The sequence below is a fragment of the Sceloporus occidentalis genome, unplaced genomic scaffold (assembly GCF_023333645.1).
Source record: "Sceloporus occidentalis isolate IW3139 unplaced genomic scaffold, rSceOcc1.0.p SCAF_346, whole genome shotgun sequence".
Classification (NCBI taxonomy): Eukaryota; Metazoa; Chordata; class Lepidosauria; order Squamata; family Phrynosomatidae; genus Sceloporus; species Sceloporus occidentalis.
This window is the reverse complement of record NW_028317326.1, coordinates 47600-75543: the sequence shown is the minus strand read 5'-3', so window position 1 is coordinate 75543 and position 27944 is coordinate 47600. Positions and strand designations below refer to the sequence as shown.

At 42.9% G+C, this 27944-nt stretch overlaps 2 protein-coding genes across 2 annotated transcripts; one reads left to right on the top strand and one right to left on the bottom strand.

Moving 5' to 3' along the window:
- Positions 1–73: 73 nt before the first annotated feature.
- Positions 74–5068, bottom strand: LOC149274123 (uncharacterized). Its single transcript, XM_089505772.1, has 5 exons — positions 5013–5068; positions 2569–2702; positions 1084–1942; positions 636–809; positions 74–239 (listed from the first exon to the last, which is right to left on the bottom strand). The coding sequence occupies exons 1-5, from the start codon at positions 5066–5068 to the stop codon at positions 74–76; spliced, it is 1389 nt and encodes a 462-aa protein (XP_089361898.1).
- Positions 5069–5433: 365 nt separating this feature from the next.
- LOC149274122 (ATPase family AAA domain-containing protein 3-B) lies at positions 5434–26294 on the top strand. The gene is made up of 16 exons (XM_089505797.1): positions 5434–5623; positions 7682–7758; positions 8080–8181; positions 8285–8344; positions 8857–8926; positions 9771–9936; positions 10018–10087; positions 14430–14585; positions 15137–15193; positions 16073–16198; positions 17255–17379; positions 18027–18078; positions 18657–18727; positions 21053–21220; positions 21635–21743; positions 26115–26294. The coding sequence occupies exons 1-16, from the start codon at positions 5434–5436 to the stop codon at positions 26292–26294; spliced, it is 1779 nt and encodes a 592-aa protein (XP_089361923.1).
- Positions 26295–27944: the final 1650 nt, after the last annotated feature.

The following is a 27944-nucleotide window of genomic DNA, read 5'->3' as shown; positions in this document are numbered from 1 at the left end:
AAACACTCAACTGGCAGCTGTCATGTACATAGGTTACCTATGTCTTAATAAACATACCCAGTGCTAGGCCAGTTTACACGGGCTCCAAATGTGTAATGTTCAGGTGTTCTTGGAAGTCCCTGGATGCAGCAGCCAGATCTTGCCGGTAATCGTAAATTGACTGGTAATGCTTACTGCTTTTCAACAGCTCGTTATTTTTACGTGCTTCATAGTGGAACTGCGAGTTCTTCATCTCGTACCTGAACAACAGAATAAATAGGGTAGTTCTGTTATTTTCTGTTTATGGTTTAAGGATTTCTCCTTATTTAGGTGATTTCGGTAAAAAGGGCCGTCACTGGTTCCATAACCGAACCAGGTAGGTCAGGCTCACATGATGTCATACATGCAATCCCAGCATACCACCCCCCCCCCAGCAACTGGGTACTGTATGGGTCACATGGCGCCGTGTCTGCACCCATATAAATACAATGCAAGGCACTAAGAAGCTGAAATAATGCACATTTTTATTTCATTTATTTGAAAAAAATATTAAAAACTGATAAAAACAAGATAACGTAAAAAAAAATAACCCACTTCAGTAGTGGGGAGGTAGTTTAAAAATCTGGTTCTTTTTGATTGTTAAATGTCAAGCTCACCATTTAGGTTTGGGGCCTCTTGTTCTCTCCAGCTCTTGTTGTCGTTTAATCTCAAGTAGTAACTCTTCTTCCACACGAAGGCGCTCCAGTTTTAGCCGTGCCAGTTCCTGCTGATACGGTGAGGCTTCTACCAAGGACATGCCAACATCTCTCTCTGTCAGGGTCCGAAGAAATCTAGAACATGGCACATCCCCCAGTTAAAAAACTCAGAAGCAACTACCCACCTTAATAAATAATGTTCTGAAACGTATCCCGCTCCTGTAGTATTCTAGATTCTATTTCTGGAGCTCTTTGATTAGGATTTCTGCACTTAAAAGTCTTTTTCGTAACAACAATATCATGGGTTTCAATGCTGCTACTAAAGAAAGCATCTCACCATCTGTTTAGAACAGTCTTATGATTCCAAAACCTGAACTATAATTCATTAAAACATTAGTTAACCAATTACCTTTCACTGATTTCCTCAGCGCTTGGTGAAGATACAGCTGTTGATGGTATGCTGTATGGACTCCAAGAATAAGTGAGATTACTCCTCGTCTTCCTTGGTGGTGTAAAGGACCTTGCGAGAAAAGCCCCAGGTCTATATAAACGTGAGCGTGACTGTCTGTTGGATGAAGATGTTTTCCCACTCGACCTTGGTCTCGGTGGTGGCTGGCTGCAGGCATTAGCCTTTGCAGAATTTGGCCGCCATATTGGTTTTGGTGACTGTGACCGAGATCTAAGCCATCGTGCTTTCTTGGAAGAGGGCGAAAAAGAATGAGAACGATCGAGGGACTCGGATCTCCCTCTCACTATGGAGGCTTGTGTTTTGTCTGGGGATCGAGGACGCACAGGGATTTTTGGAGGCAACAGAGATTTGACTCCAATCACATGTGGTGCCCCGAGCTTGACAGGCATGGCTTCACTATAAGCAGTGTCTAAGGGGGTTACTCCTGGAGAATCGGAAAAGATACCCGAAGATGCACTATTCAGAATTCCTGTAGTGTGATACAAGGATGACCTTGAAAATGAAGGCAATCCTGAGCTCTGCAGGACAGAACAGTTTTCCACTGAGTTTTCTAAATGTTTGGGCTTTAGAAACCAATTTGAGTCTGGTGTTTTGCCATCAGTATACTTTTGGTAAGCTGTGCTGTTCGTATGCATTGGCCAATGGGGTGTGGATGTATCTGCAGAACTGGCAGAATTTGCTTCGTTTTCATATTCTAGATTAAGGCTTGAGGCCAAATTGTCCACCTGAACTTTGAGTTTTCTCAGATTATCTTCCAAGTCATCGATGCTGGGATTCTCTTTGGTGTACTGCGACGATCCTAGAGGAACACAAAATCTGGTAAACTCATCCCAAACACTAACTAATATTACGGATCATGCCATGCTACCACCATGAACCAACCTTTATGACTACGACATTCTGCCTCATACAATACAAACTTCCGCCAAGTTTATGGAAACATCGTAGAACATTCAACAGTAGAAGTCAGACAGAATGACATCATAGTCTAGTTTGTTTAACATTACAATAACGGACTCAACCAAGATGAGGTGATGAGACCATTGGAAGATTAGTATTTCAAGATCAATCACATACAAAACTATTCCTAGAACAGAACCGTTGAAATTACATATTCCAATCCAACGTGGAAGACTTCATTTAAACTAAATAATAGACACAAAAATATAGTTATAAAGCCATTCATGGACCCCATGCCTACATAGACCCCAAAGGAAGGAAGAAGTCAGAACAGCAGGGTGATAGATTTGTGGGACGGAATCTAAGACGAGACCAACGACTGATTAAGGTCTGAGTCTTTAAATTGGGCACACTAGATGGGTCAAATGGATCTTATCTGCCGTCTAATTGTATATTTTTATGTAAACCTGTAAAGAAGATTATTTCACGTTATGGGATCTCAGTTACGTCGAGCCCATTACCTACCGTGAGTTACATTACGTAGAGATTGTCCTTTGTGGCTTGAATGAAGCCTGCGATTATTTGCAAGCCCTTGAAAGCTCAGATTGTGACTGCTTGTCGTTTTTTGGGTATTGCTCAAAAATTCATACGGCTTCTCTCTAGAGAAATCAGGGGAAAAAAAATCACTGTTATACTGCAATAAAAACTATAAGAAATGACATCACTGGTGTAAGAGTCCGTGCAACGTGGGCCACCCTCACGCCAAAGTTCAACAAGATTTAATTTTAAATGAATTCATCGGCAACAGACAAATGAAGCAAAGCCGGCGCTTAACCCAAAGCCGACAATATTTATTATCGTATAATTAAAAGAAAAATAACGTGCTGCTGCTTCCCCTTTAAGACCGCGCAGTCTAGTTCTTCTCTTAATAGACGTTGCATTACTTTTTAAATACGAGTACTGATCCCGTTATGTAACGGAGGCTGAAGTGGGCCTCCAGGAATGGTTACCATGACAACGGGTTATCCTATAATGAAATCCCACTTGTCACAGCCAACCATCCTCATGATACTAGGATTAGTAGCATGTCTGAGCGGCACGGGAACATGGTTACTGGGAATCCTAAACACATGCGCAACCTCGCATCATTTCATCGGTTAAATGGCAATTCGGTCGTTTCTAGCTGATAAGCGTGGTTTATAAGGCTCCGTGTTTAGGAGCATTATGTAAGAGAAATCATGTTCACGTGACCAGACCAGACCAGACGTCACGGATGCTGCGATTTTACTAAGCTGCTTATTATCTGCAAAATCACAAAAAAAGAGCCGTGCGTTAGTAACACGTAGTTGGCGTTATTTCTTGTCCTCCTTCCTTGTCATATTGCTGCGCGTTGCATTATTTAGGGGATATGTTCCCAATATAATAACACTGATCTGCTTAGATTGCCTCCAGAAAAACCTGCATCTAGTTGGCTTTAATTAGCAAGCTTGCTAATAGCCATAGGAAAAAAATCAGGTGATCATGGCTACTAATATGTCACTGTTGGCTCCTACATTATTTCCTTTAAAGGTATCCCAGCCTGACTTTTACCATTTTCTGGATATCCACTAAGTTCTATATACATCTGTCAAGCCCTGGTATACACAGAAACTTTCCCAAAACGAATATGTGAAAATTGTATAATAATAATAATAATAATAATAATAATACAGAGGCTGTTTACAAACACAGACCATAAAACATTGTAACATTACTAGACTGAGTTACAATGAGCTCTATGACAAAGGATGCCCCACGTAACGGACAATGATGATACACGACGGACACACTTGCTTATTTAATACCAGTTTCCCAACAACCTTTCATGTACAGCCATCAATCAGCCTCGCCTACTAGGAGCTTGGACATCAAAAAAACGGGCGAGAATGTACCCGGGCTGAATGGTAAATAGTAAGGGGTGTATTCCGAGGTTCGTAGGAGATTCCAGAACACTTTTATACATTACTAAGTCAACTCTTGTGAGAGAGGATCACTGGGGTTGGTCCAAGATGTTCAACTTCCCTACAAACTACCCCAAATCATTATTATTGCTGTTCTACGTGGGGGAATTTCTATTAAAAAAAATAATGTAAGTCTGCAATAATAATGTAAATTATTATTTATTGATTTATGCAGCGCTGTACAATGGGCAATCAGGACATGACAAGTTCATTAAGTATCTATAAGTTAAATTATTTGAATCGTGTGCAGTTTACTATTGAGATTCTTAAAATCAAAATGAGTGTTTATGTGTCTGACGTTCAATATTAATGTAAGCGGGTGTTTATGCGGGGTGTTTATGTGTTACAGTATTTGTATAGTGTCTCCAAGTATACACAGACTCACAGCCGTAGCCGACAAAGCTATACATTTACCTCTCCTGATAACTACGAGGGCAGACCTCTGATCCAAGAGATTAAGTAATAATGGGGGCAAATTCACTCTTAAAGCCATCTTAAATAAGCAGGTTGGAGGAATAGGGATATCGGTAAATTCTAAGATGTTGTTGATGACTACAACTCCCATGGTGCTCAGCCTGCATGCTGATCACAAAGAGTTAAGCAATGGGGACACTAGCACTCCAGGTAAAAGACTCCCATGGTGATCAGAGAAACTCTTGAGTAGAACCTCTGGCTGGGCATTATGGGAGTTGCAGTCTTTAGCAATCTGTGTTTAGTGTGTCATTAGAATACAGCTCTGCAGAGAAATCAGTCGCATTAATATGAGATATAAGTATAATCCCCAGTGATTGGTGTTTAGAATCTGCTAGCACATACCTCATTATACTGTACTAATGAATGGAGAAAGCAAATCTGATTTGGTCTTTATTTACAATTTCTTTTTTAGAAGCCAATACATGATATAAGTAAGCACATGTACAGTATCTCCCACCCCCTCATACAGACGGTGCTTTAATGCCCAATGGTTACCTGAGTGCTGCTTTTCTCCCATGCAGGATAAACGTTCCCTCTGCTCTCTGAGCCATGTTGCCTTCTCTGCCTCTCTCTCCTTAGTAACCAAAGGAGGAGTCAAACAAGGCGTTGCTAGGCGGAAGCAAACGAAGTCAGCAAGCGTCAAGAAGCTTCGCTTTTTTTACTTATTTTGACCTTGCTGAGCACCCGTCCTGTCGCAAGTGGGTGACCTCTGAGCCCTGCCATGCCGGTAAGCGCAGGACCAATCGTGTGCCGATCTGCTGCCTGACGTCACTGCTCAGGATGGCTGTACGGAAAGTGACCTTGCTGCGGGGTTACTGCGCATGCGTGGAGCTGCTCTGTCAACCCACGTGTGTCAGTGAGAGGCGAAGCGCAGGCTGTGTGTTCCTATCTAGTCACCTCCACCTCACGAGCAGACATGTCATGGTTATTCGGACTCAACAAGGGGCAGCCGGACCCTAATATCCCCGGTCTACCTATACCCCCGCCTCCTCCCGGGGGTGACGGAGATGGGGGCGACAAAAACAAACCCAAGGACAAATGGAGTAACTTTGACCCCACCGGCCTGGAGAGAGCAGCTAAAGCAGCCAGGGAGCTCGATCAGTCACGTAAGTGGGGGATGGGGAGCTATTCCTCTAACGAAAATGTGCTACAATCGGTAAATGGCGGTGCTTTACCTCGCTGATGAGGCAGGCAGTGATGTCATTCTGCTCTCTGCATAAGCCAGTGGTTTACATGTCATGCTTTTTACATGTGCCCCCCACAGGCATTCACAGACATACATGTATATACCTCATACATGTAGTAACAGCACTGATAGGATCTAAACCGTACATTATAGAAATACCCATTGTACAGTGCTATGGAATTTGATGGCGCTATATAAAACAATAAATAATAATACACTGAATAGTTTTTGAATTGCTTGTTCAGAGCTACACAACCTAGAGTAAAAACTAAGTACTGCACTGTATATTTCACTGTTACTGGTTGACTTGTCGGGTTGCAAAGAGCAATTCTGGGGCAAAATGGTAAATGTGTGATCAAAAGTAACGTATTGACTGCAGCGGCGATTGTATTTGGTGTTTATAAATACCCCGCAATGACCCATTTTTATAAAGAGCAGTCCTTTGGCAAAGTGCTAAATGTGGTGCAGTCAGAAGGAATGTTAGAGTGGTTTCCATGGCGACTGCTCCAGAGCTTAGAATTTAACACTTCGGAAAAGCTTTGTAGTATGTACAGCCCGTTATAACACCGTTTGCCACGGCGCCCTTAACTCTCATCAAAGCTCTGTATACCAGGTGGTGAATTGGTTAATAACACCCCACGATCACTAGTCGTAATGTTAGATGGAGATGCCGTTGCCCCAGTGCAGTTGACCTGCGTGTCCTTGAAGGGGTTGTGAGCTGTCAGTTGTCCCATGTGGGGGTTGTGTTCGCAGGGTATTTACTTTCCTAAATGCTTCGATTGCCAGGGGATATTTTTATTTATTTTTTTAAATAAAATTCTCTGTGAATGAAATGCATTAAATCTTCCTTGGTGTGCCCTGAGCCAGCAGAAACTGTTATTGTTTTCTATAGCGACGTCGTATTCCGCAGCGCAGTATGGAGGGTTCTGATGCAATGATTAGAAATGATAGATTAATAGGAATCCATAAATGTTCAATATCGCAGTCTTTCTGCACCAGTCCTGATAAATGACTTTGCGTTCCGGCATTTACTGTAAACGATCGGCTGATAAATGCCCATCTTTGTGAATATATTGGGAAAGCATTCTGTTCGTTTCAGGTTCCGATGGGGACATCACTAAATAAACGGTCACGGGGCTTGTGTCGAAATTGAAACAGTTTGGCCCCGGACCAAAGTTCTAACCTCCCTAAAGTTTTAATACCTGATTCTATGTATTCTCTAACATTCCTGTGTGTGTGTGTGTCTGCGTGTGTGTGTGTACACCATTGAGACCATAGTCGGATGTCCCTGCATTTACGTAGTGTTGCATCATTCATTCTCAGCGATGACCTTCTGCTTCATGTTAAATCATACATGACAAAGTTAGAGACGGGCGACTTCTTCAGAAGACAGAATTATTTCCCAAATGTAGATCTTCCAGATCAGCGGATACAATGTTTAGAAGAACAAAACCCTGGATTGTCGTAGTATCATACTTTAAAAAGGGACAAAAGCATTCTTTCTGGAGCTCATTAAAAGTTGTCCCTAATGTACATCATGCAGAGAGTTCCCGTTGACTTTATGATATACCTGAAGTGTGGGGTAATATTTTTCCTGCTTGAATACATCATCATGCTATGTTACGTGTACTTGCGTGTTCTAATACCCTTTAGTGTTAGTATTCAGCTGTTACACGGCTTCTACTTCTAGGTCATGGAGAGCTGAAGGTCTTGCTGTCGCTGCTGCACAGGACTAATAGACAGTAGACAGACCACACAACCGAGACATACTATAGAGATATGTCGTTGGTCTCTTTCTAGTCCATCGAACTTTAGGTGTATCATTGATTCTCTATTTGCACGAGTGGTTGTGGCCCAATGTATGGAAAGAAACGCATATAGTGCTTCTAGTGACGGACGTTATGATTCCGTGTTCATGACGTGTTCGCTTCACGGCAGGCGTGTCCTCTTCAAACATATCATATGTCATATCTTTTAGGACATGCCAAGGATGCTCTTCACCTTGCGAAGATGCAGGAAGAAACGCTTCATCTGGAACAACAAGCGAAAATTAAGGTAAAAAGCAAATATAAACTACGCTTCCCTTCCACATATCAAACGTCAGACCGCCGTGAGGGCTAATTGTAGCTTCTGTATGAGATGCTCTCCTAAAACCCGTAAAAATGAATGGGACGTTGCCACGGGTACGATAAGTTAAAAAGAAATATGCCCCTGAAAATGAAGAAACGCTGGGCAGAGTGCCCAAAGGATATGTGTGGAAAAGAACCAGCGGAACCGTCAGGGGAACGAGAAGTTTTGAGATGTTCCACGTTAACATTGGAGCCTTTGTTTGTGTTGTCGTTTTGTGCTAATTGCCTGTTTGTCCCCGTTTGTTAGGAATACGACGCTGCCCTGGAGCAAATTAAAAACGAACAGATCCGCGTGCAGGGTGACGAGAGGAGAAAAACCTTAAATGAAGAAACAAAGCAGAACCAAGCAGTGAGTCAAATCCTCATATCCTTCACTGTGCCGTTTGCTTTTATTACACCAGGAAACGTCGATTGGGGTCAACATCTAACTTATGTTTTCTGTTTTCATCTAGAGAGCTCAGTACCAGGACAAGCTGGCAAGGCAGAGATATGAGGACCAGCTACGCCAACAAGTAAGTTCTGTTTGTGTAGGAAACTTTTCTCCATATGAATTAGGAAAAGGGTATTTAATCGGGCACGTTATGATAAAAATAAACTGGGGTTTTATACAGTATATTCGGAAAGCAATATTTTCGTGAATTGGCTGCTTTCTCTCGTATAGTAAGCGTGTTAAGTAGATCTTGTCATTTTGTTTTCCTCCGTAATCCCATACAAGCAGCAAAAGCTTTTAAGAGGCATCTGTGTCGGCTTCTACGGCAACAAGCTATTTACTTGGCCAATAAATGCTTCCCCAACGTAAACTATGAATAAGGACTTTTTTGGACTTAAAGGACCAAACTTCCTTAGCCCTGGTCTGGGGCAGCCTGGGGTTATACGGACCTGATGCCACCTCCTGTGTGTGTCCGTTTCCGTGTGTCTTCTTCAATGTGTATTTATGAATCTCGTGTTAAAAAGTGCCTTTTTTGCTTCACATAGTAACCCGAAGCTCATATTTGTTACCTAACCATTCATTTTATTTTTAAAGCAAATGATGAACGAAGACAATTTAAAAAAACAAGAGGAATCTGTCCAGAAACAAGAAGCCATGCGTCGAGGTAAACCATTAGACCGCTTTCCTTGTGTTAAAAGATCCCTTTCCCCAAATGAAAGTAGAACCCAAAAATGATCTATATATTGTGCTCTCGGTGCATGTTTTGTTCGTTAACCCTTTTGTTTCCAGCACTGCATTATAATGTAGCTACTAATGTCACTGTTTTCCACTACCTAGCAGTTCGGCATCCCTTTGCCATCCCTACTACGGTTGTACGAAAGTGTGAGATTGAAAACATTTTTTTTTTAAGTGAGGAGAAAAAAACCCAAACTTTACCCCTGTAGAATTTCTAATAATTCAGGATTTTGCATCCAAATAAATGCAATATTCAAACAGCTTTTTAGTTTGTGAATTTGCTAAACTCTAGTACCCTTCCCCTGCCTCTAGGTGGCAGCATTTGTAGTAGAAGCTGTACTATTCTCTGTATAGCCCCTGCGTGAATTACTGTGGCTCTCGTATGTGGGTAGCATCGCCAGCGTGTAACTAGCGATCCCTGCAGCAAACGTCTGTCACATGGATCGGCATCTGAGGTCATTCAAAGATGTTTGAGGGCAGCTTCCATCGCTCTTTAGTTTTATTTCAGTCCGAGAGTATCTCATTATGAAATATGGTAGCCCAGGAACAGCTGCAGGGTTTTAGTTGCCCAACAAGGCTGTTCTGTTTAGCGATCTGCGATTTGTCACTGAACTGTGGTTCGTTTCTCTTTCATATGTTAAAAAGACATGATTTCCCAGAAAAACATGTAAAAAATAATCAGTGTTGGATTTTGTTGGGTACGTCTTCCCCAAGTTCTTTTTTTAATGTTATTTTTTTGTCCCACTGGATTCATTCTCGTTTCCTCTGCTCAGCGACCGTTGAGCATGAGATGGAGCTTCGGCATAAGAATGAGATGTTGCGCATCGAGGCAGAGGCTCGCGCCCGCGCCAAGGTGGAACGAGAGAACGCGGATATCATCCGAGAGCAGATCCGACTGAAAGCTGCAGAGCATCGCCAGACCGTGCTGGAGTCCATCAAGTACGTAGTGAAACGGCTTCCCTGTCACGAATATTACTTAGTGTCAGCGAACGCGCTTCTAATGCACAAGTCTACTTCTAGGACTGCGGGGACGGTGTTTGGAGAAGGTTTCCGTGCCTTTATCTCAGACTGGGACAAAGTAACCGCAGCAGTGAGTACACCACCGGCTTAATGATCAGAAATCCTGTAGGTTAGCTTTCACAGATTAACATCTCTGTCCCTAAAGTTACTTTTCTTCTAAACTATTGTATTAACGGCATCTTTGCTTTTGCAAGTAATGCTTCTATTCAAAAAGCCATCTTAATGCATTAGAGTTTAGGGATAATCTCTGGATTTATGGGGATTTTAGCCATAGAAAGAGACATTTTAGGATATGTGCATCTGTTTAGATAATTATATGCAATGTTGTGCAGTCAGTAAAGCATAGCTTGTTGCTATGGTGATTTCTCCGCATTAATGTGGACTAAATTAAAATAAAGCATGGTGCAAAATAGTCTTATTGCCAAAGCAGCCAATGGGATGTTCCATTGGTGATTCTGTTGGTTGCTATGGTAATAACTACACATTGCCCACTCTGCCCCCAGAATTTCTATTCAGAACCCTCCATGGAATCAGATTTGTTATGTATCAATGTGACTCGATGCTCAACGTGCTAACTTTTTAAAATAAATATATAAGCTTAAAATAAGTGCAAATAAAGGTTAGAATATTTGCAGGGCTTACAAATTTGGTAAATAATATTGGTCCATGTAGTGAGCATCAAAATAACCGTTAATTTTGAGTTAAATCAGGACAGAAACTAGTACTTTGTTCCCCACCACTCTCAGACATATTAACAGAAATGAATTAGTAAGGCACACAGGATGATCATGAATGAATACTGGTACTTGGGATGATTTTAGAAATTGCCCATTAGTTGGGAAAGTCATATATTTCTTATTTTCTATGTATTGAGGAATTTTATTTTTTTTTGTAAATCATGATATTGTGAAACAAGCTATAGACCTCTGGCTCGCCGTTACTAGAATTAGTCCTCAAATAGGGACAGGTTCAGAAATGAAATCTGTAGTTATAATGTAACGCAGTATTTATGTTAAAAACACAACCAAAAAGCGCTTAATATTTTCTCTTATGTTCTGGATATTGTCATAAATTTGTAGAAACTTCCAATACAGGTACTTTGGTTGAGAAGAATGAGAGCGCATGTGAATCAGCTGTAATATTCCATTCCAGCCATTAGGTGGAGCCGCGGAGTTGCGTGTGTGTGTGCGTGTGAATGCGGATATCTGCAGGTATCGGATCTGCAGCTTGGGAATTAGGTAAACATGGTGGGATGCCGTGTTGCCAGGCTGATTCCGTAGTGCAATGCGGAGCTGTCCATCTGTTACGCATCGTCGCCGAGGTAGAATCTCGGGGTATTCCGTAGATGAACGTCTCCATGCAAGAGCTGGAGTATATATTTTTTTAAAAAAATGTAATTTTGAGTGGCAGATTTCTTATAATCCAAAAGGAGAGCCGAATGGTTACACGCGATATTTTATTTTACGAATGTGCCCTATAAAGACAGGAGGTTGCTAGTGCTCCGGAAAGCAGCACCTTACTGGGCTTCACTTCAACTGAACAGATTGACAATGAACCCGCTTTATGTCCCGTTTCTTGGAAAATGAAGGAGTTTCGCTAATATCACGGATTAAACTGTTTTTTGAAGGTTCAGAACTTTTTAAAATTTATTTATATTTTTTGTTTTGTTTTTCCTAAACACATGGGATTCACTCGATTTCAGTCTTTTAACAGAGTCGCGTCCTTGGACCTGATCCCCTTGCTTTTATAGTTCCAATTCACCGGCTGCTGCAGATATATAGAATTTAGTAGTCAAATATATATATATATATATGTGTGTGTGTGTATATGTGTATATATATATGTATATTATATATATGTGTGTGTGTGTGTGTGTGTATATGTGTATATATATGTATATTATATATACACACGCATGTTTGTTTTATATTAAATTTCCATATCCGAGCTGACGTTCTTTGTTTCTTGGAAGACCTCTCGGGTTCTGGAAGTTTGCAGGCGACACTAAATAGATTTAGGAGTCGTCGGTTTGCGGTTCCTGGGGTTTGTGAATATCTGGAATAACCGTTTTGGAACCCTTACCACCTGCTTGGCAATATGTTCCCGGGCTCCCTATCAGATAATGCACTGAAAATCCCCGTCTTAATGACTTTAGCTTGAATGCGAGTGCGACCTTGAAGGTTTTTTATTGACTTTGAGAAGTTTTTAATTCTCATCTTGTTCTTTTAACCCCCTGAGCGGTGGAAACCCATGGCTTCTCTGTGATTCACATACCCTCCCTCGGTCGCTGAAGAGTCCGTGGAAAACCTTCCGCTGCTAAACAAATCTCCTCTTCGCCTTGACGAGCGCATAATTGTTCGTTTTTAAATGCTTGCACAGATGTCTGATGCAAAATGAAAAGCTTTCCGCTCATCCCCTTTCCCATATGAGCTTAAAAAAAGAAACGACTTGACGACGAGGCAAAACGTGCTCCCCCTGCCAGGACCGGAGCGGGAATTCTTTTCAGTGCAACAAAAGGACTTAATTAGGTCTCAAAATGTTGCCAGCTCACAGGTGTCTCCTCCGGAATGATGTACGTGCCAAAGAGACCTGTAGGCAATGTAGGACAAGGATCCGGCGCGGGGCCATCCCCACCGGTTGTTTTGGTTGTGTATTTTTATTGCCCCCAGTTGCGTAGTTCTGTAGTTTCAAAGCGTCGGAGGAGCTGGATGGAATGGTGTATATGCAACGGATCCCCCTGTTCTTTCCCCCATTCCGTAAAGCTGACCGCTAGGGATATCCACTTTGGGTTCCACAGAACACCCTTTCGCCCGTCTTACGCCCTCTCCTCCAATACTTACGCTAGTGTGGCTGGTCTGTCCCAACAGTACCTCTTATCTAATACACCCTAACTCCCTCTAGATTGTAAGCTCCTTTAACCCAGGCCCTGCTCACCTGTTGTTTCTGCAAGTCATATTATGTTCTATACCAGGGGCGTCCAACCTGCGGCCCTCCGGCTGCAAGGCTCTTTCAGCTAAGGGGCTGGCTGAGGAGTATGGGAGATGTAGTCCTGCAGCAGCTGGATGGCTGCAGGTTGGACGCCCCCGTTCTATGTCGCTTGTTATGGCCTGTCTACCCGCTGTACATCGCCATGGAATATGATGGAGCTATATAAAACAATAAACTCGTATAATCCAAGGTTCATGGAGTCTGGAGCGGTCTGAAATCACTGCGTATGATTTAATAGGGCAGACTCTGGGAAGCTCTTCTGTCCGTCTGGGATATCCCCTAGAAGATACCCCAACGCGTGTCTCTGCTTTGCCCCGTTGTACAGCCGCAGCTCTGCGGGTCATTTCCCTGATACGGATTGTTCTTCCTTTCCCAATTCATCCTGTGGCTCTCTCTGTATTAAACCTTTTTGTATAAAGGAAGACTCCGCTCGCTTTTCATCCGTCTGCATTACAGCAGCGCTGGGGAAAGGTCGCTTTTACATATTACCTGCCAGGGCAGCCGGTGTCCGCCCAGGGCTTCTGCTGGCCGTGATCTCCCGTCGAGCCCGTGGCCGGTGATTTACTCCGTCCTGCGGGGATTCTTTAGCTTTTATCTGCTAAGTTATGTATGCTTTCCTCCGGCGCCGGTGACACTTGCCTGATAGGAGCTGTCACTTCAGCCCTCCTGCCCGATCCTTCCTGGGAGTAGTGCGTGATTGCTTCTCCCCGGGAGAAGGCGGCTATTCTTTAACTTATTGGCCATGTACAACTTGGATTCACTTTATATTTCTCTCCTGTGTAAAAGCGAATGAACTCATCTGGTTGAAACAGTAGCCGGCTCCATTGTTCAACAGAAGAATGCTAAATAATATTTAGCCTTTCTTTAAGAAGCACTATATCAAAGTTTTAACCCTTCTATAGCCCGGCGCTACCACGAGTCCCTGTTTACTTAAGTTTTCTGTCGCATGTTCAGAGGGGGCTGATTAACGATACACTCTCATCGAAGTGATCCGCAGTACCGAACGGGCTGCGCCGAGGTCTTTTCTTTTGAAATGGAGCATTTGACGTTGGCTGGCACCAAGTCAGCTTCTCGACCAAGTGCGATATCCGCACAAAGCAAGCTCCTGCAGGTGCGATCGGAAGTACAGGGCTTCGTTCACCTACCCGTTGGCAGAAAATGAGATGTTTTACCGTCCTCTCCATCACAGACGAGCCAAGGAACATAAGTCACGGGGAAGGGGGGGCCTGAAATAGTATGCTTCCAGTTCGGCTTTACGTACATGAGAATGGTGATGCCGGAGCTTAAAATCCAGATTGTCGCCCAATGCATACAATCTGATTCTGAGTATATAGGATGATTAGACGTTGTGTGGATTGTATCGTATCTGTAGAAGATGTCGGGCCGGCGAGCGGTGACTTTTATCCATGATCTGTCTCATGCAGGCTGCCGGCTTGACCATACTTGCGTTGGGTGTCTACACGGCGAAGAACACCACCGCGGTTGCCGGTCGGTACATCGAGGCCCGTCTGGGAAAACCATCGTTGGTTAGAGATACGTCGCGTATCACTGTGCTCGAAGCAGCAAAGCATCCTGTTAAGGTAATACGATATTTCAGGGGAAATACCCCATTATTTTAACTTTAAACAAAATAACTTATTTCATTCTATTGTGTTAATCTAATGTATTCACCTGGGTTCCCCTTCCATTATTATTATTATTATCTTTTATCCATCATATGCCATCTTCAACTAGTTCCCCGCATGGAAGATAGTTACTCGTGCATTGGCTGTACATACAAGCCTTACATGCGTGTTCTGCTCAGCTGTAATTGTTCATGTCACGGCCATGCGTAGCATATGTTTTGTGCATGACCCGCAACTTCCGGCTTGTGGTTTAAATAAACCAAGCCAACGTTAAATGCCTTTTATTAAATAAGTTCCTGATTATACACAAACATGTTGAAATCTACAGCGTATTATACAGGTTTTTATTTCATTTACTGATTACCTGGCCGGGAAAGGAGAAAAAAATGTATTGTGAGTCACGCAATTCTTGTTATACAGCAGAATAGAACGCAAAGGTCAAACAATTATTCCTTTTCAATATATATATAATCCGAATTTATATTTTGTTTTATCCTTTCCTGAAGGTCAGCAAGCGCCTTTTCAGCAAGATTCAAGATGCTCTTGAAGGAGTTGTTCTCAGTGTAAGTATTCAGAATACAAACCTGTTAGTCAGCAGTGATATATACACTACCGGTCAAAAGTATGGGGTCAAGAAAAGCTAATTTTGCGCGTTAAAATAACATGAAATGGATCACAAATACAGCGCAGACGGGGTTGATGTTGTAAATGACTATTGTAGCTGGAAACGGCTTTTTTTTTTTATGGAATCTCTTTATAGGCGAACAGAGAGGCCCTTTATCACTCCCATCACTCCTGTGTTCCAATGGCCCTTTATCACTCCCATCACTCCTGTGTTCCAGTGGCCCTTTATCACTCCCATTACTCCTGTGTTCCAATGGCTCTTTATCACTCCCATCACTCCTGTGTTCCAGTGGCCCTTTATCACGCCCATCACTCCTGTGTTCCAATGGCACTGTGTTCGCTAATCTAAGTTTAAAGGGTTAATTGATCGTTAGATTGTTACACCTAGAAATGTCCTTGTTTTCCATGATCACAGCTAGGTGGCCCCAAACCTTTGGTTGTGTGTGTGTGTGTGTGTGTGTGTGTGTGTGTGTGTATATATATATATATATATATATATATATATATATATAATGTATATAGTGTGTATATATGGATCTCTCTTCCTATCCCCCTTTCTCTCTGTCTCTATCCATATCCTATATGTTCCTTAATATATCCATATCCTATATGTTCCTCAATATATCCATATCCTATATGTTTTCTCAAATTGCTCTGTCTTGGCTATTTTTGCTTTTTCTCTGACCAAGTAATTAAATGGGTTAAAGGTCCCCATAAAATAACCAATGATGCCGCTCAGAGAAGCCTGAAAAACTTTTATGAACGTTCGCTCCAACCGGAGGCAAACGATAATTCTTTTTTTCTCTCTCGCTTTTCAGCCAAAACTGGAGGAGCGAGTGCGAGACATTGCGATCGCCACAAGAAACACAAAGAAGAATAAAGGTCTTTACAGAAACATTTTGATGTATGGTCCTCCTGGGACTGGGAAAACACTTTTTGCCAAGGTACGTCGTCACTGTTACATTTCTGTTTGCATTGTGATGGTGTCACTGTGCTGGGGGTCTCCTCTTTGTGCTCGGCATTGTTATTTAAGGGATATTGTAAATTCTCACCAGATATGGATGGCTGTCCATTTGCTTTAGACCATTTAGACCAAAGCGCTCAAAAGGGTTGGAGCAAAATAAATTTATGTAATAGAAAAATTCATGCATAAAAACTTATATATATATATATATATATATATATATATATATATATATATATAATTTTATTTGTTTTTGGCACAAAAGTAGTTAATGGCTCCACATTTTCCCAATTATTTTTTACAATTCAGGATTCTAACCGCAAACATTAAAATATATAGTGGCTGCAAAACTACACAACAAATAAAGCTAGTTATGTCTAACTAATTAAAAAAAAAAATGGAAATTCTACCTAAATACAACTATGAAAACACAAATTCTGCTAAATTGTTTGCCAGAGTTTTTATTTTTATGAATAGAGGTGATGAACCGCGCCGTCTGTACTTGCTGCGTAATGCATGTAATACAAAGATGGCCAATATTGATTTGTGGGTCAAGCCTAGCTGAGCACGCTTAAAGATTCAACACGGCGTTCTCTTTAATTGAGAAATGGACTGTATTTATGTGACACACGCACATACAGAGCCCATTGCCTGCTGGGATTGATAGCGATTTCACCCCCCCAAAAGGTTGATATATGAGACTGCTCCCCCGTGACTATTATATAATGTTTAACAAGATCATTGATGGATGCTTTTCAAGATCTGAATCCTTCCCCCGTTATGTTTCTTGGCAGTAAATGAAGCGTTATACGCTGCGCTCTTTGCACACCCGCGTAAAACTGTTGTAAGATGATCTTCATTTTGTATTAGTGTCTAAGACAGACAAAGATGGTGGGTAGTGGCCATGTGACTGCCGCTTCTTCTTGTCTGGCTTGATTTTTACCTTCCAGAAAGAACCTGGAGCACTGCGATGTGTCCGGCACGGTTTGCTATACGTATATTAAAATTATAATGGTTGTGCTCTGTTTCCATGCAGAAATTAGCCATGCATTCTGGCATGGATTACGCCATCATGACTGGCGGCGATGTTGCCCCCATGGGGCGGGAAGGTGTTACGGCAATGCACAAGGTTTTCGACTGGGCAAACACCAGCAAGAGGGGGTAAGTAAATACATGTCTAAAATTACAGGGTAGTTCTAATTCTGTGGTTGTGCCAGGAAAAGCAAAATGGGAATATTCAGCTGTGGAAGTACCATTCCCATAAACCTTCTCTAGCTGCTAATTAAGTTCCCACTGTCAAAGTGGTTGGGGATCATGGGAATTGTAGTTCGCTGTGAGGGTGGACGTTTCTTGTTGCTGTCCTGAATGGTCTGATGCTGGCATCATGTTGAGTCGTGTCTGCCTGCGTGTAGATAGAGTAATGTCGGATTACATTCTGCTGCATTAGTCTGACCCACTTATTACAGCAGGAACTGGGGCATTCGCGTCCCGGAGGTGTGAAGTTTCCTATATTACAGGGGAAGAGGTGTAACAACGACTGTAGATTTAATTCCCTCGTTTGTCTAGTGATGTCGTACACTGCTTGCCGTTATAAACTGCCCCTGCATTAGCTTGTCTAACCCAGAGTGACCCTAATTGTCTCTAGAACCTCATTGCCTGAGAACAGGTGTCTTTGGCGAGTGTAATATACACCTGTTTTCTTGAATGTCATCTCGCCTGTTTTTCCTCCCCTAAGTCTTTGTGCTCACTTGCATTATTTTGACATGTATGGAGATCATCGTGACACGCTTTTACTTTTTGCTCCGCAGCCTTCTGTTGTTTGTGGATGAAGCTGATGCTTTCCTAAGGAAACGATCCACGGTACGTTCTCGTGTTCTCCCAGCTACCCCGGGTTCAATCCCCCCTTATAGCCAGAGAGCTGCTCTCCGTGACATAAGTCGATGCCGGGAACTGCGTGTTAATCACATCCGGATGCCTGATAAAACAGACTTCAGCTTCCGGTTGGAAGAGTTTGATTACCGTATCGAGAATTGGTGTCCCTGCGTTGCTGAGCGGAGAATTTCCTGGTGTTGATTGTTGTAAAATCTGTAACCAATTCTCTTTGGCAGACTTTATCCTATTGGTTAAATATGAAGCTCAGCAGGCAGATTATTCATTTCAGTAAAAAACATAATGTTTTGTAGCTGTTCCTAAATTATGTTACATGATCCATAGGCAGCTTATTATTTGTTTATAGTCTGAAATGTATAGATCAAAACAGAAACATGCCTCTGCATTCTAGTTTGGGCATATGTGACCCTAACGTGGCTCATGATGAAGAATCTGTGCCCGTAACGCTGGCTTTAGTGCCCTGAATGGACATTTTTGCAGGGCTGGAGACATAGTATGTCCGTCCTCAACTGAAGCATTTAAACCTCTGGCTTTTTCTTATTTTCCAGGAAAAGATCAGTGAAGATCTCAGAGCGACGTTAAACGCCTTCCTCTACCGAACAGGAGAACAGAGTAACAAGTAAGCGTTATTATTGTCATTAGTGGCGAGAGTTGTGTATCTTTTGTAGAATGTACGGTTGGATGGCAATACTGAAGGCTATGAAAGGGTTATGGGAAGTGTAGCCAGGTTGCTGTCAATTAACACACATGGCAAGTAAGCGCATTCCCCCGGCTTTGCCGAGGCATTCTTTCAATTTAATTGGCTGCGTTTCGCTTCCTTTGTGGCAGTCTTTGGTTAACATGAATGACGTGCCTGGTCAAAGAGCACAGTTATCTATGCAATGCTGGCGGATGTATAGATCAAAATATATTTCGCAACTCAGGGGCGTGTCCCTCGTATGGCACAAGCCAAGCGTTGCAAGTTGCATCCATTCCGTTTGTACCGTAGATTCTGTCGGGTGTTTTTATTCCCCGCGTGTTGATTTGCTATCGGTTTGGATGGAATCCAATACAATTCCGCCTCTGTAGAGGTCTTGTTGTCGGAACGAAAGCGTTGCTTCTAGAAGCGACTTGTTTGCGCCGCGTGGCCAGGGTACTAAAGCGTTAATCGGCAGTCGCGTTCCTGCGTCTGCCTGTAGAGTAGATTAATGTCTTGTGATAAAGTCTTTTTGTCCCATAATGAGCAATGCTAATGGTCCGGCTCATTAAAATGACATACATTCTGTGCACAGCGTGGACGCTGAAATACACCGGACAAATAAAGAGCGTCCCAATCTAATTTTGCTCCATTTATAGTCCTGCGAGCCACAGCGATGATGCGCGTTTGATGTGATTTCGCAATATTTTGTGGTTTATTTAAGTGTTTTCTATGTGCTGGTGATTGATGGCAGATACCATTCCGGATGACTTACCCCTTTTATACCGCGAGTGAATCTTACCTTGTAAACCAATTTTAAATCCATCAGCCGCTCTACAAACAGGAAGGCTTTATTCGCTCGATGTGGAGTCCAGATGGAGGTCTATGGCCTCCAAGGCTTTTTTTCTATAGTCCTCGGCCAGCCTTAACATTAAATATTTTCCGTTATCCTATAACATCACGAAAACGTAGAATTTTAGATCAGATGCCTTTTTTTTCCTGATGTAAAGACCTTTAATCGGTTGTTTGTTTTGTCTTCGATTCAGGAGCCGTACGCCTATCCCATACGTGTTTAAAATCCTTTATTGTGTTAGGAGCTACTCCGTCTCCCGGGAGGCTGCTCCACTTATCTACTACCCTCTTATTTATTAAATAGTCTGGCCCTCCAGTCTATGATTGGACTTTTCCATTAATAAAAGTGCACCAGGACTTGTCTAGAATTGCTGGTTATCATAATTTGCATTTTATAAAGGTTCTGCGCGGTATAACCTGCGGTCCTGCGGGTAGAGAGAGTATCGCCGCCCCGCCATGTATCACAATCTGCTTTTCTTTTATTGTTTAAAAGCAGAAAAGCAAAGATTAACGAGCAGTTCGGGTTCATCGCCGCCGTCGAGCGACGTAAGCTATTGCGGTACTTAGTACATAAAAGATAATGGTGGGGAACCCGGTGAAACTATTGTATCGAAACCTTCTCTTCTCTGTAGGACTTCTCCTGTAAAACAGACCTATTGTAAAGGTATGTTCCAGCCACAAAAGAATCCAAGGGGGGGGTGTTCATATTCATCTGTGGCACTTTGCTTACGGACGGATGTATTTATTAGGAAGTCATTGCCTGTCGTCTGAAGTGGCTTTTGAAGGCAGTGTGGGGGGGGGCTGTCCAGTACCCCGTTAAAATGGTTGCCACGGAGATTTGTGAATTGCCCCTTAGAGGGTCTGTAAATGTTTTACGAATGGATCTGACTTCAGAGGTCAGCGATGTAAAACCAACTTGCAGTTCATTGGAAAGCTTTAACCCCTTCTGGTGCCTTGACTCCTCTGCAGGGGGGGGGGGCGTTACAATCGCGGTCACTTTTAAATCGTGGGATATCCTTTAAAATGTGTATTTTTTTTTTTTTATTAAATAAAGATGCTCTGGTGGTACAGAGGCAGTCTGCGCATGTGCAGCGGGTATGGAGAACGCGTTGGGTAAAAGTCCGCAGAGCGCTGATGAGATAACGATACGTCGGTTATTGACTGTCAGAAGGGCCACGTTTATCCGAGCCAAAACATGAGTCATCCCGTTAATTCCGAGCGGCACTTTGCCTCTGAATTACTCCGGTTTTGCGATGATAAATGTATTAAACCATAAATCTTACGATCTTTACACCTTTTCTGGTCTCGTTGACCTGCTAATGGGTATCACAAACCTCTCGTCTTATGGGGTGGGGGGGGGGTGCTGTGTATTATTTGTGTTATTTGCAACCAACTATTTGCTTTGGTCGTCTTCAGGTTTATGTTGGTGTTGGCCAGTAATCAGCCCGAACAGTTTGACTGGGCCATAAATGACCGAATAGACGAGATCGTCAACTTCGACCTTCCGGGACTTGCGGAGAGAGAGCGTCTGGTCCGGCTTTATTTCGATAAATACGTCTTGAAACCGGCATCAGAGGGCAAACAGTAAGTGCAAGCATCGGGACACAAATATACAAATATATGACGCTAAATCCAAGCTGCTACTTTGTTTATATATTATAATATAACATTATATCTGTGTAAAGGTTCCCAATTTATCTCTTGTTCCATCTTTCTCTTTTTATGTGTGTTATGTATAAATGGATGTGTAATGTATCTAATGTATACGTGTGTGTGTATGCGTGTGTTTTTGAGGTCACACGGAATCTGACATCATACCGCTTAGAACCCCCCTTCTTTCTGTGTCAATCCGGATGTCCGAGGCTAATCACCGCATGCTTTAAGCTCTGTATTTCCCGACATGCGGAAAGTAAACGTGTTGGAAATGTATTGAATACACCCCACGGTGTTGTGTCGCTCTGAATGTATAATACATTATATTTATTTCCGTTTCCCCAGACGTTTAAAGATCGCCCAGTTTGACTATGGGAAGAAGTGCTCTGAGCTGGCGGAGCTGACCAAAGGCATGTCTGGGAGAGAGATTTCCAAACTGGGAGTCGCGTGGCAGGTAAGATCCAATATACGAGAAAGTGATCCTCCGTATTCGTGCCCTCACGCGAGGCGCAGAATAATACTTCATTCCGTATTATGGATGATTACCAGGATTCTCTGGGGGGGAGCGAAGTCGATTTTTGCTCTGGCCGCTCACTTTAACCCCCTTCAAGACTGGGACGTACCTGGTACTTCCTGGTCGCGTGTCATTAGCAGACCAGGTACGTCATTGACGATACACGGTCTCGAAGGGGGTTAAAAGAAAATACGATGACTGTTTTCCATGTCTCGTATCACCCGACCTCAGCGTATGTTAAGACCGGTCATTTTTTGATGTCTTGTGATCTACAGTTACTTGAAATTCATGTTTTAGGGCTAAAGTGGCGTAATGCAAACTCTTAGGGAATAGATGCCTGTGAATTGTCTTTTATTCATTTTATGGATGGTTGGCTTTTAAGTTTAGGGACGTGGCTGCATGATCAAAACAGTGTTTTTCAGCGCTTCCATAGACTTTTACACATATGAGGGCATGTGAGGTGGCGAAAAAAAGGGGGGGGGGGGAGAATACGTTCCGAAATTTGGTCAAATCCTGGGTGTGTTTGACCGTCTCCAAAATTCTAAAGGAATTTCCTTGACCTTTCAATAAAACGGGGCAGGGAATGGTAACTGCTTACGATCCTTTCCACCAAAGCTTAGTTTGTGATCCTCCAGGATAAAATAAAATGGAAGGAAATCGTTACAATTCTTAAAACTTTGAAACTGTGTTAACTTCAATCTTAATCCAGATAGAGTCTAGCAAGCATCTCTAATTGTGTGACTTTCTGGATATTTACAAAGGGTTCCTCTCCCCCTCCTAATGTAAAACAGGCAGACGACATAATAATGTTAAAAGGGAGAGGACTAGAGCAAAAAAAACGCCCGCGCCGCCCGATTGAGCTCCCGGCAGCTCAGCCTGTGTGACAAATTGCAGAAAATGACTTTGCAGAGCTGTTCTTAAAGTTGATTATCTCCGCTGGGTGGATAACCATTTGCATTAGCGAGGGCCGGAGCGCGGGGGGCGCCGCTCCGTGCCGCTGCATCGAAGGAAGGCATTTCCATCGACTCTCTCCCCGCAGACCGCTTTGCCTTTTGTCAGGCCTCGGTTCACCGTGAGAGGCAATTTATTCCACGCTCTGCAGCAGTTGCGGCTCCAAGGTGCCGCTGCAAGATGGGGGGTTTCGGGGGGCTATTATCCGGAGAATGGAAGGCGGGCTAGCCAGCTTGTCTTTAAAAGCCGGTAAATAAATTATAAATTAAAATTCACAATAAAACTTAAAAAAAAAAAAAAAAAAGAAACAATAGAAATATTAATACGGATACAGTTTTTATTATAGAGCGTAAAAACTAAAGGTGATAAAATATGGCGTTGAATGATAATAAACACCTTGTGTATTCCGGTAATAAATAAATTATGAGCGCCGGCTTCAAAGGGCCTGTGTGTTCACGGAGAGCTCTCTGGACCCCCGCACCCCCTGGGGTCCACCGAACAGGCAATATATCCGAGTGGTTCGCGGCTGTGCTGCAGGTCTGCCTGTTTAGACATCTGCAGTGTCCGTGAAAATTATACAAGCGTGTAAAAGCCCCGAGCGAGTATGTGTAGATATAACGTGTAATGTCTGTATATTAAAGGTATTGTGACGTTATTTATTTGTTGGTTAAGGTTTCAGTAAATAGGAAAATAATAGAATAATTCGACTTAATTTCTATTTCACGCGTGCCGCTCTGATGAATTATTTAGTGGTGCTCCGTAAATTAGGAAGCTAATGCCCACCTCCGCACCCAGCACAGGAGAATCTGTGCGGATGAATGAGCTAACGATATCGCTGAATTCTTGCGTCTCCCCCGGTCCCCGCTGGGGGGGTAACCTTGTTAAAGGGTATGGAGTTTCTCGGCTCGGACAAAGAGTTGCTTTGTCAGCCAAGTCTGCAGAAATGGGTTAACGTGGGGGGGGGGAGAAAACGTATGAATATGAATGAGACGCGGAAGCAGGGTTCAGTACGCAAGCAGCTTTCGCTCGGCAGGGACATCCACTCTCCTCTCTCGTCATCCTTTTCCCATCCAGTCCACCCCTCCCTATCCCTCCAGCTTTCCTCCCCTCCTGCCGGCAGGCAGGGACCCCGCAGCTCGGCTATTTTTAGAAAGTCATTCAGAAAAGCAGCCAAGCGCAAAGCATCGCAGTATTCAGCGGCCGGATGCAGGTGCCGCTGTGGTGACTTGCGAGGGATGAAGACGCTTTAAGGCATTAGGCGCATGTTGCGATCTTCACAGCTGCCGCAGTTCCTTATTCTTTGAAAGCATCTTCTCTGCAGCTGGCAGTATGGCCATTAAAAAAAAATAAAAAAAAATCATTAGCCGGTTCAGCCTCCGTTAATATTTCATGGCGCTTTCATGGTTAACGTGTGTTTGTTAACCCTTCTGTTACATCCTAACCTTTTTTAACATACCTATTTTCAGCTTGGAATGTTGTCTTTGAATACATTTCGCTTGTGACCTAAGGTGGCCCCCATGAGGTTACAATACAGCCGCCAATAGTATGAAGGATGATTGCAATACTTTGCATTCAGATAAAATCCGCAGGAACCTTTTTCTGGGACCCACTCACCTTTCACCTTTGATCATTAACCCGCGTTTTCCAATCTTCAGTTTCTACTCTTTCTCCCAAAGTATGGTGGGTTTGGGAAGAGGATAACGTGGCCAGATGTGTGCGACCCTCTCCAAATGAGAAGATGGCATGTAGTTGGCTTAATATTGTTTATAAGCCAGAAAGAGGTCAATAAAAGGGTAGGAGCCAGATCTAAAACTCTACGAGCCACGTCTCTCTCTATCGTGGGATTTTCCGAGCCCTGCTGTGTTTAGATGCAGTGTATCGGGCCAAGCTCTTATCCGCTAATTTATATAAAATTATTATTAAAACTAAATGGACTTCTCCCGCGGTGCCGCACCCTCTTAATGTGCCTCTCTCTTCTTGTAACCTTCAACGAAGGATGAAAAGAGGGCAAGCTCTCCCCTTCCCGTTAATCCACATTAGGCGGCTGACATGCTGGAAAATCCCTCAAGAAAGCAGTTTGGGTGGAGGATGGGCCGTCGACCTGGCAGACCTAACAACGCTTAAACCACCGGGTCCTGGGTGGAATCTTTCCAGTTTCCAAGGCGTTCTGATAAGGAACATGTGGTTCTTAAGTCTTTGAAGGCAATGCCTTGCGGGTCTTCTTGACCTTCCAGGTCTCATATGGTTAACCGAAGCATACATTCCTCTTAAATGTTAGCATTTTGTGCCGGCGCACAAATAACATTTTGAACCGAAGAGCGTATCTCTGGGAGACGGCGGGCGCTGCATTCTGGGTGTTTTAATTAGAAGCTTTGCCCCTGCTATATGCATTCGATTTAGTTCACTGCAGTGGGTGGGGGGGGGGTGCTTTCTCTGTGAAATGACACGCGTCACATTGATACACTGCAGTGCTTTCACGCACCTATATTCAACTCCGAAGGGTCTGCTGCTTTCATGTAGAGATCATTTGCGAGATCTCCTAGAAGGAGCACATACAGAAGGATCCCTTATGTTGTGTGAATAAAGCCTAAGGGGTGGGGGGGACCCACGAGGGTCTCTCAATCTGTTATCAATTTTGTGTTATAGCACAATGTGTATTCCTTAATTTAAAAACTAGGAGGAAGAAGACTATTCCTTTTTCTCCAACTAAAACGTAACCCTCATTGAACATCGGATTCAAACGAACGTCTTCCTATATAGAATGTTATGGCGTTCCTGCTGCTGGGAACGGGAAGGTGGTCTGCTTCCAAAGTGTTCCCGTGAAAAGAAGCTTCATGGGTTTAGCTTTAGTTTAGTAGATATTCAAAATATTGTCATTCAAAAGCATGGATGGGGACAGACACTATTGAGTTAATCAAATAGCACGTTAAGACACATATTATTAAGAACATTTTGGTGAAATGTGGTACATTTGGGCGAGTTGGCGTGAATGTTCAACCTGCCTTTTTTCTGTAAAGTAAGCAAATACGATACATAATCCGCCGCTTGGATTTATCAGCGTTTTTGTGATTCTGTGGTGTATGTCGCAGGTGTGTCTGTAATCATAGGGTGCAAATAATTGCAGCTCTCTTTGATCTTCCGTTACTGTTAAACTTGCTGTAATCTTGTTTTAAGCGGTTGAACATTAGGTGTCAGACTTGCAAGATCGTAATTGCCTGTCATCGCTCTATAGGTTCTCATGGGCTCAGGATTTTTGGGTTATTTGGTGTTTTTAACACCTCATGGTCATCCTTTTAACCCGTTTTCTCTGCCAAGTGACCATTTCTTCCACCTCACGGCTGCCTATTTTGTTTTCCTTAGGCGGCTGCATACGCCTCAGAAGATGGTATCCTAACTGAAGCGATGATCGACGCTCGTGTGGCTGACGCGATAAGGCAACATCAGCAAAAGATGGAATGGCTCAAGGCAGAGGGTAAAGAAGATAGCAAAGAACCAGGAAAAAATCCTCTACTCCTGCCCCTGGAGGGCACCCCGGTCTGAAACTACTAGGAATACAATGGCGACCATTGAACTGCCTCAGCTTTCTGTCCAGATGTGAAGTGGCCAGCCTCTGAGCATTAACCTGTGCCTTGATTAAGACGACGACGAGGATCCTTAAGGAGACCTCCCCTCTTACGGCAGATGCTTCCAGAACGCGGGGTTCTAGGCTCAGGTGCTCAGGAGATTCTTGCGACCGTTTCACTTATCATTCCTTGTTGAACTCATTTGTCCTTTTTATATTATTTTAGGATAACCGTGATAATTAATATGCTGTAAGACACGTGATCATTTGTTTTAAAACTGGATGAAGCTGTGGAAAATAAAATGAACCCTGGAGGAGCAGAAAGAATTTGGTTTCTTTTCATGACTTTTTTTTTGGTATTATTAGCTTGCTCATGGAAATCGTTCCATGTTGGTTATCCAGCTGGTGTCCCCAATGCCACCAGAAACACATTCTAGAGAGAACAGTTAATATTTAAATGACACTACACCTTTAATATGTTGTGTGCCGTACACGGATGCAAAACGTCCACTTCAGCGCAACAAGAGCCAAGCCCTTAATGGCGTATGTTGAGGACGTGCCAGCGCTGCTTGTGTATGGCTCAAATAAATGGCTTGCTGGTCTAACAATAAGCTTCTGGTACAAATCTGTTATAAATTGCATACAATATGATGCATCAAGCAAAGTGTGACATGGGGATTGTATACAATATCCAAAGTATAGATGAGTGTTTGCATCAAGCAGGCTTCGGTCATATGAGAAGTAACCAGAAACACTATTCCAATAAAAATCGGTACTGGTTATTTCCACTGCAATCCGGACTTTATGATTTATTTTTGTCCGCACGTCCTGTATGGTGTTCCCAAAATCAACTACATTCATCAAAAAAAAGTTTAATCAAATGGTGCTCGATTGCTATAAATATATATAGTTATTTATTTATTACTGTCTACAACAGGGGTTGAAAAAAAGGTTGACAAGTTATCTTTAAAATTAGGGTTGCCAATAAATAAAACACTACAGGCTGTTTGAATGCGGAGCTAATATACAACCGCTCCGGAAAAGCCATAAACCTCCTTACAAACATTAGAAATTGAGAGATTTATGGCCTCCATCTTTCATGAAGGCTGAAGCCATTGGCACAGCGTGAGGACTGAAATATGGTTGGTAATGAGCGAAGCTCTCCCTTGCAGCCCTTAAATTCAGAAATGCAAATGGCCGTAGCACTTGGGACAGAATACTCAAGGTTACGGGCCGTGTTCCACTTTACGCTTCAGCCCATGGTAATCGGGATTTGGGCCCCTACACTTAGTTCTTTGAACTCGTTACTTTCGCGGTCTTTAATCTTCACCATTTTGCACGGAGTTCAGTGCGATCACCACTTACAAATTAACGCATGTGTTCCTTTTGTAAAAAGTGAATGGAAACATGACTCATACGTTTTGAGCGGACTGCGGGAGCTTCGTATTTGCTGAGATTTTCCCCCATTTTATCTGTATGACTGATTTTAAATCCAGGGTTTTAAGACTTAATCATAAGGAATACATTTTCTTCTATTAAAGTATTACTGAAATTAGTTTTACTCCTCTTGGAATCTTCATAAATCCTACTCACTGAACCCTGAAATGTGGGATTCTAGACATCGCGGT

What these genes read in the sequence shown, in the direction of transcription:
- LOC149274123 (XM_089505772.1), bottom strand. Translation starts at nt 5,068, where the DNA reads ATGGCTCAGAGAGCAGAGGGAACGTTTATCCTGCATGGGAGAAAAGCA. An exon ending in TCTACGTAATGTAACTCACG is followed by an intron (nt 1,943 to 2,568) that starts GTAGGTAATGGG and finishes GTGTTCCTCTAG; the next exon opens with GATCGTCGCAGTACACCAAA. An exon ending in AGAGGCCCCAAACCTAAATG is followed by an intron (nt 240 to 635) that starts GTGAGCTTGACA and finishes TCTGTTGTTCAG; the next exon opens with GTACGAGATGAAGAACTCGC.
- LOC149274122 (XM_089505797.1), top strand. Translation starts at nt 5,434, where the DNA reads ATGTCATGGTTATTCGGACTCAACAAGGGGCAGCCGGACCCTAATATC. An exon ending in GGGACAAAGTAACCGCAGCA is followed by an intron (nt 10,088 to 14,429) that starts GTGAGTACACCA and finishes TGTCTCATGCAG; the next exon opens with GCTGCCGGCTTGACCATACT. An exon ending in AACTGGGAGTCGCGTGGCAG is followed by an intron (nt 21,744 to 26,114) that starts GTAAGATCCAAT and finishes TGTTTTCCTTAG; the next exon opens with GCGGCTGCATACGCCTCAGA.